This window comes from Dermacentor variabilis, unplaced genomic scaffold, assembly GCF_050947875.1.
Source record: "Dermacentor variabilis isolate Ectoservices unplaced genomic scaffold, ASM5094787v1 scaffold_13, whole genome shotgun sequence".
Classification (NCBI taxonomy): Eukaryota; Metazoa; Arthropoda; class Arachnida; order Ixodida; family Ixodidae; genus Dermacentor; species Dermacentor variabilis.
The window spans coordinates 3922136-3937398 of record NW_027460291.1 but is presented as its reverse complement, the minus strand read 5'-3'; the positions used below and the strand labels follow the sequence as shown (position 1 = coordinate 3937398).

At 46.1% G+C, this 15263-nt stretch overlaps 1 protein-coding gene across 6 annotated transcripts in view; it reads left to right on the top strand.

Annotated features, from left to right (window-relative positions):
• Positions 1-15263, top strand: part of LOC142566742 (uncharacterized) — a 653003-nt gene that overhangs the window by 544001 nt on the left and 93739 nt on the right. For all 6 annotated transcript variants that reach the window (XM_075677617.1, XM_075677616.1, XM_075677613.1 and 3 more), the window contains one exon: positions 2113-2166. In XM_075677617.1, the coding sequence (XP_075533732.1) occupies positions 2159-2166 (8 nt within the window). In that variant the 5' untranslated portion in view covers positions 2113-2158. The remainder of the gene's footprint in view (positions 1-2112; positions 2167-15263) is intronic.

Genomic DNA, 15263 nt, shown 5'->3' with positions numbered 1-15263 from the left:
ATATAAGAAATTTTAACCACAGTATTCGGGAGCCAATTTCTTGGCGAATCAGTACGGTAGCACAAGTTAGCAAGTGTTCCTTGTCTCACTTGAACTAATTAAGGTAGTTTGTTTGAAGGTGTCAGTAAGCGAGTTGAATGGCAGAAGCGAGAAAAAGGTGTGAAGCGTAGTTCTTCTACTGAGACTTTCTTATGACATATACCACGATCTTCAAATAGCAAGAACCAAGAGTTTCAAGAGCAGAGCAGTGCCTTCTTTTTTCGGGATCGTATTGGCGAAGGCGCGGCGGAAATTACTCGATGTGCGATAGTCATGTTCTAATTATATCGGTAATATTTCATATCTAACGTATAATTATTTACTCAGGCCACTTGTCCGAATTTCGGTTGAGGCGTGGTCACTTAGTAGGGAACCTCAGAGTCGCATCAGTTCTGAGATGTACTTCTCCAACCTTTCGTCATAAAATACATTGGTGTCCCAGTTGGTGTTGTATCGAATTTTGTGAGGCATACTTTTGTGTATTAATTTGAATGACAATGACATTTCCTCATATGGGAAAGCAAGATATGTCTCAAACTGGCGCTATCGTCAGTATTACTACTAAATATACTTGCATTGAGCATTGTCGAGCTTTATTTCTGCAGTTGCGACATGCATCCAAATATTAATTTAAAAAAGAGGATGATCATATCTGGTGAATTATGTATTTACTCAATGACTGTTGTACTACAACCCTTGTCTACAGTAACTAGTCCTGCGTTGGCGTAAAAACGACACTATCTCCAACTACGTGTCTTACAAAAAGTTTGGGTCTTATGTGAAGCTGGTGATACAGCCCTCAACTTTTTGCTACGTAGAAATGCTTTTGTTAATAGTTTATGAAACCACAAATGTAATCTTGATGTATTCACCGGTCGAACCGAGCTATCACTGCAGTTAAAGTCAGTTCAGTTCTTGAAGCAACAGGATTCATAGTTGAGTGAGGAATAAGTTATTTTTCGGTGATGGTAATCCCTGGTTTGGGGAAGCAGGCTTCTAGGTTTTGCCAAAGACGAAAGTCGTTGAGATCGAATAAAAGCCACCTGTGCTGCCAACATCCAGCTGCAGTCCTTATTACGGGGCCCGGATAATAATTATCTTTTTTTCGCAAACTCACGAAAATCAATCAAGTACTCACGGCAGTCACATGAATTGAGAAAGTTATTTCTAGGCACGAAGGAACTTAGAAAATGCCCCCCCCCCCCCTCATAATCCGCAAATTTCCGAAAGAAAAAGGCAAACATTCATCCTACGTACATGAAGACAATAGCTAGAGATCCCTTTATGCATATTTCGTAGAGAATAACAGATGTTTATTTCTGCAATGGAAAGCGCATCAGAAAGCATATATTTTGGAGTACAGTTACGTTGACTTTCAACGAATACGCGAGCAGGTGGCCAATATTAGTAATGACAGAGGAGCCGTGTAGCTGAAGATAAGTTTGTTGAGTCACTGGTGGTACATGTATAAACGAGCAGGGGTAAGTATAGTATATACAAGGGAAGTGATCTGATAGTGGATTTCTTTCCATCGTCCTTTCCAAACAATAACCCTAAACATTACGAGTCTTGTAATAGTAGGTAAGTTGCGTTTTCTTTAGGATACGAATTCAGAAAAATATTTTGCGTGTGCGTCTCGAGAGACACAGAGATAGGAGTCAGAAAGGTCGCTACCTAAAAACGCGAAGCAGCTGGGACACAGGTTCTCGAACCTTCTATTTTGCTTATCCAATGATTTCGCTCTTTGTCATGGCTGTTAGTCGACACCGAATCAGCACGATGGATGGTGCGAACGACAACGCCCCTTGGTACACAGATTGAACTTAAGACTTGTGCGTTTCCCGAAAGCTTACTCATTCAGCGAGCCTCCACAGCTTCATATCGCACGAGGTCTGTCGTGAAGTGAAGATGCGTATTGAACCTTTAGTAATTTCTGTGAATGCTTTCGGCTCGCATAGATTTCTGTCGATGCGCTGAGCATGTTTTAAATCTGGTATTTATGACCTTGGGATTTCAGTAGGATCACGTAATTGGTCATTTAGTTTGTTTCATTTCTTTTCCTTGCCTTTGCAGGTGTACTTCTGAGGAGACTGGCTGTTCACCAAGGATGACGACGTAAATGCAGAGGTAAGTGGACGCATGGCATGCAGGAAAGACATTAACAGTTGGCGCGATAGAGGAGTATATATATATATATATGTATGTATATATATATATATATATATATATATATATATATATATATATATATGTGTATACACCCGCCGTGGTTGCTCAGTGGCTATGGTGTTGGGCTGCTGAGCACGAGGTCGCGGGATATCGAATCCCGGCTACTGCGGCCGCATTTCAATGGGGGTGAAATGCGAGAACACCCGTGTGCTTAGATTTAGGTGCACGTTAAAGAACCCCAGGTGGTCGAAATTTCCGGAGACCTCCACTACGGCTTGCCTGATAATCAGAAAGTGGTTTTGGCACGTAAAACCCCATAGTTCCTTCTAATATATATATATATATATATATATATATATATATATATATATATATATATATATATATATATTATTATTAAGCACATTACTTGTGCTTAATAAATGAAAAGAAGAAACGATAAATTAATGGAAATAAAAGTGGATGAAAAAATAACTTACCGCAGGTGGGGACCCAACCCTTAACCTTTGCATTTCGCGTGCGATGCTCTTCCAATTGAGCTACAGCGGCGCCGTTTGCTCATCCACTTTCTTGGGTATTTATGTTTGATATATATATATATATATATATATATATATATATATATATATATATATATATATATAGACGTCTTACACGCCTTACAAAAGTTAGTGGTCTCTGTCCTGCATATGTTGCCACGGGTACTGCGTGCTGAACTTTTGACGAAACACCCTATATATGCAAACATATATACAAACACGTGTATATATATATATATATACATACACGTGTTTGTATATATGATTTCACCCCCCCCCCACCCCCACTCTATTGCCACTCTGGCGCTGTGGGTTCTGTAATAAATAAGTAATACATAAATAAAGTTACCTAACGTTTTCGGCTGGTTGTCCAGCCTTCGTCAGAGTACAGCATATATATATATATATATATATATATATATATATATATATATATATATATATATATATATATATATATATATATATATATATGTGTGTGTGTGTGTGTGCGCGTGTGTGTGTGTGTGTGTGTGCATACGTGCGATTGTGGCCTTATCGGTTAGAGCATCGAGCTGCAGCGTGGGGGGACCGAGATGCGATCCGAACACGACGCACGTAATTCAATTTTTTTTAAGTATAGGCTGTTATGGGATCGACCTTTCGGGTGTGAGGGGCGTTCAGGCGGGCTTCCCACGTCGACATGATTGCTCTCTTCTCCGAATCGACGACGCGCTCCTCTCCGAGCTGACACAAAAGGGTGGACGGCGAAAAGCACTACAACTCCACAGGCTCTGGAAGAAGATGCTGACGCCAACGGGACCGTCAGTAATTATTTAAGGCCGGGCTGGTTCACGTGCTAGAGAGACCGCTCGAGACTCAGATGAGCGACACATCCATGTATTAATGAAGTGAATAGAACCTTTTCTATATTTTTCATCCTCACTGCCCGGCTTCGTCGTCGTTTCATGATTCCTGCGGGGAAGGCCGACCTCACCCGGTCGAGATTATATCAACTGGCAGGCAGTAACAGGATACTCCACCCTTCGCCCTGGCTTCACCAGAATGGTGAGCGCTTGCCTTTTGAGAATTTGCCAAGTTTTAGCTCATGTGTTTTCTATAACTACAAATTAGTTTCTGTGCGTGCAGGCTCCTGTTGTAAGAAAGAGTAAGAAAGTCCTCGTTCGAGATTAACCATAGATTTAAGCAAACGGGAAAAGCTCCAGTTGGTAATACTATCTGAAGAGCTTGGAATTGAGGTACGGAAAAGTCACAGAAAGCCGAAGCTTGTTGTAGTGATTGAGAAGCGCGGCAATCTTAAGGACGAAATTTTGGAAGCATGGGAAGAGATGGAGAAACGAGCTGAGAAAGCTGAAAAAACTTGAGAGGAAAGACAAAGAGTTGCAGAGGAAAGGCAGAGAGCTGAAAAAAAAGGGAAGCTGTAGAAAGAGAGGAACGAGAGCAGCAGAGAGCTGCAGAAGAAAGACAGAGAGCTCAAGAACGAAAACTAAAAGAACTAGACGTGTAGCGGGATCTGGCCGTGCAATCGGCAAATAACATCTCAATAAATGCAAGACGTTCAGGTGAAGCAGGAGTAAAAATAAGGGATCTCTTGGCGTCGTCCAAGGCAAACGATGACATGGGGTTATTTCTCGTTACGTTTGAACGAACATGCGAGAAAAACGGGTTGGCGCTAGAGAATTGGCCACAACAGGTTCTGACCGTTCTTCCTGGCGAAGCAACCGAAATAATTGCAAGGCTAACAGAGAAGACGCAGATATCTAACAGAAAGTAAAAGCTGCGTTGCTAAGAAAATATCTGCTCTCAGCGGTGGCTTTCGGTTGTCGTTCTTGTGAGGCAGCTAGAACACTGGGCGCATGTTTTCAAGATTTCACTTATAAGTTGAGAGTTAATTCAATTGACTGGCTAAAATGGGAAGACGCGTTCAGTTGTCATGACAAGTTCGTTGAGTTAATCTGCTTATAGCAGTTCTATGGGTCCTTGAGCGAAGAGATGTGCCTCTGGATTCAAATAGGTCGGGCGAGAAGTGCTTAAAACGTGCTGCAGTACTACCGGATGAATTCGTCGCATGTCGCGAATCCGAGAAACCGCGTGTCAGGCCATTCACTAAATTAAGCAAAGAGGAAAACAGGCGCCCCATTCACCATGAAAAGGCTGGAGAAGGGACAAACGGCGGGCAGCCAGATTATTCAGCAGAGATGGACGCCGCAGTAAAAGACGAAAGAAAAGCAGAAAAAGCGTTGTAGCCTTGAATACTGATCGCCTGTTTCCCTTGTCAGGAGCCGGCACTTCTTCCGATCGGCTGTAGGAAGTCTAGAATTGTTTTTTCTTTCGTGAAAGACGGCGGTGACAGGTTGAACCTCTTAGAGCCCTACCTTCGCGACCTAGTAGTAAATGAAATGCTGTATAAAGTACTTTGGGACTCAGCTACGACGATGGACATAGTCCACCCTGCGTTTTACCGGATTTTACCTGAGGATTTTACCGGTGAATATGCGTAGATCCGGCAGGTAGTCGAAAAGAATAGTGTTTGTTTGTGCATAGCCCGCGTAAAGATTGCGGGGCCGTTTGGACTATTGCTGACCGATGCCGCAGTATCGTGAAATGTGTCGAAACACTATCTTTATATATCTTCAAATCACTTGGACGTACGGTTGAAGAAGAAAGGCCTGATTTTTGGCGATCATGCGGTCCAAGCTCTCACGCGTTCCAAGGGTCAAGAGATCGCGGCATAGATAAATCACGGCAACGAATCCAATATTATGCCTCGGGACGGTGACTTTTACGAAGCACATCCCATAGCTATTGAAATCAGTGAAATAGGCGCTAACGAGGAGGCCTCCAAGTCAGTAGGCATACCGCAGCAAGGGCTAGCACAGGAATTAGTGACTAATTTGGCACTAAAACGCTCGGAAATCTCTTCAGACTTACTGAAAGTGGTTGAAAGAATCGCGGTGAAGGAAGCGAGCGATGACGTCGCAAAAGTAGAAACAAAGACTATCCCGGAGGACGTTCCTTGCGTAGACGAGACCAACATAAACAGCCCCAAGAGGTTCCAGGAGGGGCTGAAAAACTCTCTTGCACCTCCGCACTTGGGCGACTTTCCAGAATTGCCGCAGGGTTGTCTGAACAGACCAATGAAACGCCCTCCTCGTTCATAGGAGGTCACTTTTCTTTGCTTGGAAAACGAATAACGTTGCCTACATTGAGCGGCTTGTCTTATTGGCTGACAAGAGTCTCAAGTGGAGATGGATTCGATGGGGCCGAGCCACTGCAGTGAAAATCGATAACCGCATGAAGAGTGTCCTTCCGGCGTCTGCAATTGGTCCGCTTTCCCTTACTTAGCTTGCAGTGGCTCGTCGAAAATCGCGGCGGCATGCAACGGAAGCTTAAGAATGAAGCTAAAACGGATCCCCAGCAAAGAAGAGTTGGCAGAACGAGTGCGTAAAAGTGCCGAAAGTGCTCGAAAACGTTACACGGCCGTGCAAGAAGTTTTATTATACGCAAATAAACCCATGCTCTCCGGCAAGTGTGAGTAGCCTGTGCATGAGCGATCGGTGGCAGGCGTCTTTTATTCCTTTCGGAACGGGGCAGCCTGCGGCTGTTCGGAAAAAAATTCAGTTTTGTTCGCCATATTATTGCATCTTTAACGCCTACACGTCACTTTGACGTGGTGAGTTGTTGCGGTTTTCTGGTGTCGCATGACAGGCAGGTGAAGTAGGTGCAGCCGGAAAACCTTTGAGCAATAGGCGAAGGCTAACAGCGAGTAGGCGTCGAACCAGAAATAACCATTTTTCTTTTGTTCGGTGAAATCAAGCATAATGAGTGTGTACACGTCATATCAGGTGCGGAGCTATCACGGTTTTCGTGACGTCGCGTGACAGACAGGTGAAGTGGGTATGGTCCCAAAAAGTTTTTGTCCAATCGCGGAGGGCTGGTTGCAGAATTCGAATAGAAAAGCTTGGAATAGTTTTACGTTAGAGCGTCCCAGGAAGCCACCGCTCGGGAACTTCAGAGGTGCATTTGGCGACCGCCTAGCATGGTAAAAATGAGTTAAACATTGCTAGACCATGCGAACCAAGTATTCGGCTCAGGAAAGAATAGAGAAAGTCGCCACACCGCAGCCCGTAAGACAAGCGAACATGTCATTACGCAAAACTTGAAATGGCTCGTTGTGGCGGGTGAGAAAACGAAGGCGTCATCTAACAAAAAATCAGAACGCGTCTTCACGAGCAGGGGTGCGGCTGAAAGGTTCAACCCGGGCGTAGATAGGCATATGCGAACAGGACCAGTCAGACTGTCACTGCAGTAAAATGCGCCGTGAGAGTGAGGGAAAAGGGAGGCCGCCAATTCCTCCCGTGTTTACAGCCTCATCTTCGGGGACGAAAAAGCAAGCCGCGGGCACACAAAGTGGCAGACGACGACAGAGCGCCGCGTATGCCTAGCGCCCTTTGATGCCTTCGGCAAGGCCCGAAAGCTTGCAGACAACGATCCAATGAGGTGCGCAATAAGCGTTAATATTGTGAAATTAGGCGCATCCACAAGTTTCTTGGTTGTTTTAAAGGTCCCCTTTTGTTCTTTGCTTTTCTTGGAAGCCATTTTGTTTGTCCATTTTGAATGTATGATTAACGCTATTGCTGGATTTCAGTGCGTTCTCAGTCTATCAACAAACCTGGCTTTCTCGGAAAAAGTAAACCCAAAAACGTTAGGCATTAGGCTGGTTGAAATACGCCCTGAAGTCTCGTTTCCTCTTTTTCTTTGTTTTCAGGAATCTCAAACCAGGGCTGCAGGCACGGTTCTGAGAGGGTTATGTGAAGAACGTGTGAACTTGGCAGTTCTCGTAGTTGGTTGGGTGCTCGCCGTTTGTTGTGCCTTGGGCTGGGCGTGGTTTATTTCCTGAAGGCCCGCCTGGTTTATTACCAGGCGGGCCTTGGAACATTCGGCGAAAACGAAGCAAGAAGCACGGAGTCTACATGTCTCCTCGAGGTGCTCGGATACTGCAGCCCCTTCGAGACCTCCTGTGGCGGCGGACGGGCTGTTATGATTGGCCTCTCGGGTGTGAGAGGCGTTCACGCGGGCTTCCCACGTTGACATGATTCGACCCGATCGAGATTATATCAAGGCTATTCGACAGGACAGCAACATCGCCAGCAGCCGCGGTCAGGAAAGTCCGGGAGGGCTCGCAAATAAGCTTCGCTTTAAAGTAATAAATCAAATCAAATGCGCAATAATGCTGGCAGCATTGTTCGTGCTGTTGATTATCGCATTCATAAGAGGTGGTGATGTAGATTATTTAGTTGAACGCCACCTAAAACCGGAACCACTTGCTTGTGGTTTTAGGTGAATGGATTTCAAGGTAGTGAAGGTGAGGCGTTGTGCAGCGATGGCCATTATGCGAGTCGTTGCGATTTCTATGAACAGTAGCAGCGAGCGTCCAGCTGGAGGATTATATAATGTGATAGCTTCCCGTTAGCGCTAAGCGCTACCTCCCAGCTTTGCACGCGCTAGCTAATCCTCCGTCCCTACGGGGTGCATGCGCCTTGAGTGCAGGCAAGCAGTTTAACCACACGTGAGTATCCAGATTTCTGCACGTAGGACGAGAGGGGGGCAAGCGTTACAAAGATAGCAGATAGAGAAAGAAGGCCATCGGTGTACAAAATTGGAAGGTATCTAACGTGCTAACGCAAACACGAAGCTCTTTAGTGGTTTGCCTAAGTCACCCTAATAATTTTCTTCGTCAAGGAGTGCTCGCTCCGATGTTTAACGATATGTATCAGCGTGATGGAGCCTGGCTGTCCGCAAATAGCAGTATTTATTGAGTTGTCTCATAGCTAACTTGGGCGCCGTGTATCCGCACGTATGTGCGTCGGGCATCCGTATTACGAGATTAATCTGCCAGTCCACGAACATATAAGGCGTTCCTTATACTGTTGTTTCGGCACAAAATGAAACGTGCCTTCTAATGATGGGACTCACGACTCTGCTTTATTGTATCTCGGTGATAACAGCTACAGCAAGAAACTGTGAACAGAGTTAAAAAAGCTCTTCGTTCGTACGAAATTTTATCATTGGTGAGCCGCTTTAGCTAATGGTCTGTCCGCGCTGATTAGTTGGCACTTCTTACCATTTGCTCTAGCGTACAAACTACATCCTGAGTACGGATCCAGCTTTCTTAACCGACGACTGTGCAAGGTAGAAGGAGAACTTGATCCGCGCCAACACAAGTCATTGGATGTCTACAAGTCACGCTGACACAGTGAACATTCGTGTGAACTTCGCCCCTGTCTCCTTTTGTGCACTCCGCTGATATAATAATGATGTATTCTTGTTCTAGCGATGTCAAGTCCGCACAAAGTTATGTACAGGATCGATGTTTCGATTTGAGTACTTTCCTTTTGCACGATGTCCCAACAGCTGAAGCTTTCTTTTAACAGGCGTTGTTATCTTTCTCTAGCCATAGTGTGGCAGGCTGTCCGGCTTGCCGAGTTAGGATGAATCATCACTTTGTCTGGATCTAGGTGCATAGCAAATGGAAGACAGTGACGATTCGGCTGCAAGAGCACTAAAGCCACAAGTAAGATTTGCATCGCATTATTTCCTTCTTGCAGTGCTACTAGATGAGACTGAAGTGGCGAAAGCTGTCATTATGCTGCGTGTATGGAAAACTAAAACTCAAATTAAGGATAATGACACGAATAACCGAGAGAGGCGTTGTCTTTGAAGCAGTCTGCCTGTATCCTGTCACCATCACAACAAGAGTAAGTTAGTCTCGCCCTCACACTGGGAAACAGAATGGAAATAATTTTTTTATACCACCTTAAACTGTAATCCACCCATAGCACGCTTTGTTTCCGGCAATTTTCAATAGAATACAATATAGAGTGAACATACAGTTATATACCAGGGCAGAAGATTTGGCGCAGGAATACTCAGCAGCCGTACTATACACATACTGTGGTCTGCTGCGTCGTACTCCAAGTCAACGTTTCAGCGTGCCCGAAAAAGAACACTCGAGTGAGCTATTTGGCTCCTATAGTATCAAACCGGTCTCCCAAACTGAATGAAAATTAGGGAGAGGGAAATGTCACAGGTCAGAAGATAAACCAGAATTCACTATCAGGCAATAAAATAAGTTGTTACTATATTTACGTTTTGACCTATTATGGTCTTGTGTTTCACTGTTGTAACGATCGCCTGGGCACATTGCGGACGCTAGCACTGCCGGATAGGAGCCTCGTCTGTGGAGCCAGGCGGACTCCGCGAACTTGTGTACGAAGCATGTGGACACAGCTGCCAAAATTTTGCAGCTACTAACTGCACGCTGTACGCTGCACAGGTTCCACTGCTGACAGCTCATGCAGGCAGCAGCATCCGCTCTGAGATTGCAGTTTCCGACCGGCGAGCACTCGATGACAGTTTCTCGTTCGAGACGCCACTAATATGCCGATCACGCGAACGAAAAAACCCGTTAGCCTAGACAGCTTCTGTCCCGAACCTGCCCTAGACGAAGGCAGTCCTGCTCAGCACTGCAGCGGGGTGCGCTGAATGGAAAGGCGGAAGTTCAAGGCGCGCTGGCACGCGAAGAGTACACTGAGGCATTGCTGGTGCTATAGCGCAGTCGTTTAATGCATTGGCAAGGCGTAATGCGAGACCCCAGTTTCTTTCCCTTTTCTTTTTTGTCAACTTATACTCCTGCATTGCAGCATTTTCACGTCACGTGGATGCCTTCGGAATATGGTTGGCAAATCATGCGCGTTGTTTCGCGACGCTGCCTGCTGTGGAGCGCAGTATCTCAAAGCCAAGTTTGCGCACGGAAAGCGAACTCAATTTCTAACACTGCATACATGTTGCAGTGCATCACCGTTGGACGGGAACTGTAGTTGCATGGTACGTTCGCGGCTACGGCAGAGAAGGAGACGTGAAAAGAGCGAGTGAAGAGAAGGGCTGGCGAAGAGGTTGACCTAGATCTTACTCCAAGGACATCCCCGTTCCGCACTCAGTATAATTTCGTACCTCACTTGCAACTACTGAAACAAAAATTTCGTAGTGATATAGTTCATAATTCAGAAAACCATGATTCAACATTTCAATACGCACTGTAGCCAATTATATTCCTATAAATATTCCATTGACGAGAGTGACTCTCAAAGGGACCCTGAAACGGTGTTGACGATTTTGTGCAACCGTTCTGAGTCGTTAGAGTAGGTCCTTCTGATCATTAAATGACGCGTCTAAGTGCTCCGCGTAAAGCGTGTAATTTTTTATAAAGTTTTAAAAATATACATCGCTGCTGATCGCAGCACACTGTCGACGGAATTTTCAGCCGCCCCTTCCCATATGACGTAAATCATCTAATTGACGTCAATACCTGGTTCAGAACAAAATTCATTTGGGCTAGATGTTGCATACATGAATTAGGAAGAAACAGCGTCAACTAAGGCGACCACGAGAAGGAGAACGACAAAGGACAAGCGCTTGTCCTGTGTCGTTCTCCCTCTCGTGGCCGTCTTAGTTGGCGCTGTTCCTTCGTAATTCAAATTCACGTCAGTAGGGCGAGCTATCTGATTGGCTGCCCAGGGCGCGTCATCGATAATTTTTTGCAACTTTACAGTAAACAAATCATGTTCGTAATAGTTGGAACTTTAGGTAACTTGTTTTTATAAAAAGAAAGTAACATAAAGAAAATGCACAAGAACAACTTTTCAGTACACTTAAGCACTTCCGGCACACAGCAAGTGTCGTCTGCTTGTGTTACAACGTACTCCGTCTTTGACGAGAGTTCCACCGTCAGTGTCGGTCTGTCTTTTCGCGAGCGCTATGATTCGACTTTGTTGCATCGTGCACTGCAAACGTAGCGATTGGCAATATGTCAAGCTGCGAGATCGTGTCCCTCTGCAAGGGAGCAGACGAGCGGACTGGCTGCAGCGCATCGGACTGCCGCTATTCGATCGGCGCCAGGAATTGCAGGTTTGCGGCCGTCACTTTACACCGAAAGATTACTAACGCAATAGCGTTTCGCGAGTCCGGTATTAAGGTAAACGCAAGCGCAAGGGGACAGGGCCTGGCCGTTTGACCGAGTAGTTTCACGGGATCAGCAGAAGCGCCAATGTGAATGATCTGCATGGTGCAGCCACCTGGTCGCACTGAGGTCAACCACACACAGTAGCAATAACAAAATGTATTCTTCTTTGCTGCTGGTGTAAATTTTTCGCAGGCGTGTAATCGTTAACACGTTGTTTTGTAAATGTGTAAAATGTTTTACAGTTGGTTAAAGCAATATTAGCTCTTGGTTTGGCTGGTTAAGCTCTGCGCCAACGGGTGGCTGGTCCGTCGAGACCGATCAGGCAGTTCGCGTACGTCTACGCTGAAGTTCATTCATCACCTTGAGTTTATGCGTCCACCGTTCCGTCGAAACGCCCAGCTCGTCTGTGGTTGCCGCAAACCAGACACGTGCGGCGGAGCGACAGAATGCTCGCAACGCGCGCTGCTTCGATAGCTTTCGCTTAGCGCCGACTGCCAAGCAGCTGGCGGAGAGTTTGGAGAGGCTTGGCGCGCTCGCTCCTAGAGAAGCGGAATTCCACGACACGACATGACATCATGACGCAGAGCCAGTGAAGGCGGAGCTTAGCCCCGATGAGTCGGCGAACGAACTAAGGAGAAAATGCATGACTATGGAGAAGGGTACCTTGTAATCGTCCGTAACTCTCTTAATTTTAGACGTTTCACACAAATTGTAGTGCGAATGAACAACTTTAGCTGTACCCTACACGTCTACAAAATTTGTCCGAAACGTTTCAGGGGCCCTTTAAGGCAGGTCTAATAACTTCTTGTTCCAGGCAGCACTAGAAAATAAAAAAAAAATAATATCACTAGAACGTCTTGTGTCGATGCGTGGTGCTGTCGTACTTGAGTGCTGCTTGTACTGGGAAAATGCCGAGCTTTCATTACCGCGGGACTTACTCAGGGCAGGAGTCGCCTTGGCATGCGGCTTTTCCTTTTTCCCTATTTCTCTTTCCTGTATTCTTTTTCTTTTTTTGCAATCGGTGTTACCAGCTTTCTACAATTTCTCCCCCGTATGTGAGTTCTCTGAGAGTCCCTTTATTTGCGTGCGAAATTACATTAGACAACCGTAGGCGTGTGAGCGCCGCTAAACTTCCATCCAGTTGAATCGTAGCACAATTCACTGACGAACGATGCGCTTGCACCTAGCGCCTGACCGAACGTGCAAAGCCACGCCTACAAGCTCGGAGCTGCCGCTGCTTTTTTGGGTCTGCATTCGGTAACCATCGAGTTTAGGTGTTTGAATCGCAAAAGAAACTCTTGGCTGTCTGACCAACGAATTAATTCGTCCGTTACTGAAAAGGAAGAGCGCTTCACTGGCGCATATTTCTTTTTGGAAAGTTTACTAATTTTGCCATAGTAAGTGTTCAAATGCGCATCAATCTACTCGGTGAACCCGCTTCGCCATAGCAATGACTCACTGCTATGTTACAGCCTAAAGAAGGAACAACCAAATAGACAAGACAAAGTACGGTCTTGTCTCGCCTGTTTGGTTGTCCCGTCCTTGTGCTGGAAAATGGCAATGCCAAACAAACTCGCGTAACTGTACATTCTCGCCAACCTTATATTGGACTAAAGTGGACGGCCTGCTTATTTCAGGAATATTACTAAAGCGTTTCAGACAGTCGCTGCATCTTCCTACCTGTGCGCACACGTTCTTGGACACATGAAATTGACTGCATTCTATGAAGCCGGCAGCTATATAAACGAGGCTTTCGCAGGTGTCCCCAGATGTCGCGGGTGTCGCTATCCCTTCGTTAACCTCAGTTCACCTAAGAAGGGGCTTCTTCGTGGTTCTCCCGCGGGCTCGATCCTTTCTGGCCTACAGTGCGGTTTTTTTGTCACATCACAAGAATATGTCGTGCCGTGTCGTCGTTTTCTTCCCTGTGTTGGGTGCGCTGTTACAAACCTTACATTGAATCATAAGAATATGACGCAGCGTCAGTTCCACAACCTGCGCTATTAATTACTACGTAAACTTGGCCCACTCTGCGCGCTTACACTATTTGAATGGAGATTGCTTCAGAAGGCACTGTACAGAGAGCATGAGGACGGTGGGCCACCACCAGCCATACAAAGGTCGCGCTATAAAAAAGCTGCAAACGAACTTCTGTGCGCGTGCAGAAACGAGACACGGCGTTGATCCGGGCGTTTACATTGCATTCGCGTCAAGCTCAGGCGTCCGCATCTCGCGTACGACCTCCAATTGCGAGAGATAGCAGAGAGAGAAATGGGGCGCCTGTATGACGAGAGAGTGCGCCAGGAGCGGCCTATATTATACTGTGGCAGCAGATGTTCGCATATCTTATTCGCCCCTAAACTAACAGTGCCCGTCAGAATGAGCTGGAACGAAGCGTATCGCGTTTGTAGAGGTCAGGCGAGCCGTAAGCAACGCAGTCCGCTCTCGAGCCTCACGACTGCTTTCGCGTGAAAACTCACCGCGGCGAACGACTGCGTGAGCGGTCTGGAAGTGTGATCGTGCCGAGCCTCGCTCAAGTCCACCGCTCTGTGACGGCGCGACAGGCAAAACACGGAGAAAAGAAAACCACTGGATGAGCGCTGTCATTGGAACCACACCAACTAGACCATGTCAGCTTTCCACCTTGCTTGCTGATGTGCCACGCTGGAGTCATTCGGGCTTGCAGATTTCGCCACAAAGTTTATGCAATGTGAAAATAGCCGCTCGGCGGCCTATCTTTAACGATGGCTTCCTCGCCTTGATGTCCCCGTCACGTAAACGATTCCTGGCACCACTGGTCTCGAGGGATGCGCAGAAAAGCACCATTATGCCTGTACTTTGAGAAACTCCAGTAGCCGCCACATGTCCACATTGCCTGTGTATGTAGTTCGCAAACGACCGCTTATATATGGCCGAGTCTATTCAAAGCGAGCTGGGCTCTCTCGCTCATGGTGGCGCGCAGCCTACGCCGTGCGGCAACGTGAGCTCGTCGAGTGGCTTTCACTACACGGCGCTGGTCGACAAGGCTGCACGGGGGGAAAGCCGCGTTTTTGGAGCGTACCATTTTCAGTTCTTCTCGCCTATCGTTAGTGGCTCGAATGCTCCAAGTTAATGAGCGTGTTTGATTTCATCTATTTTCCCGGGCATGTTCGTGCGTGTGTTGTTCCTGTACTCTTATAACCTTTTTTTTACAGTTTTATCTGTGATTTATGGACTTACGCCAGTTGTATTTTGGTATTCAATCAGGAATTTGTTTTGAGATAGTTTGTCAATTTTTTTATGAAACTGCAGCGCGCATAACTATATATGCATATATGTCTGTTGCTACCAACTCTAGCTGCCAACTCGGCCAACTTTTAGCACTTTCGGTAATTATCAATTTCTTCTTTTTGGTTATCTTCTTCAGCTATGATTTGGGATATCGAGCCCTTTGAGTGGCGGAATTTCTTATATTTCACAGTTAATAAAGAAGAAAGACATTACCGCACTGCAGTTAT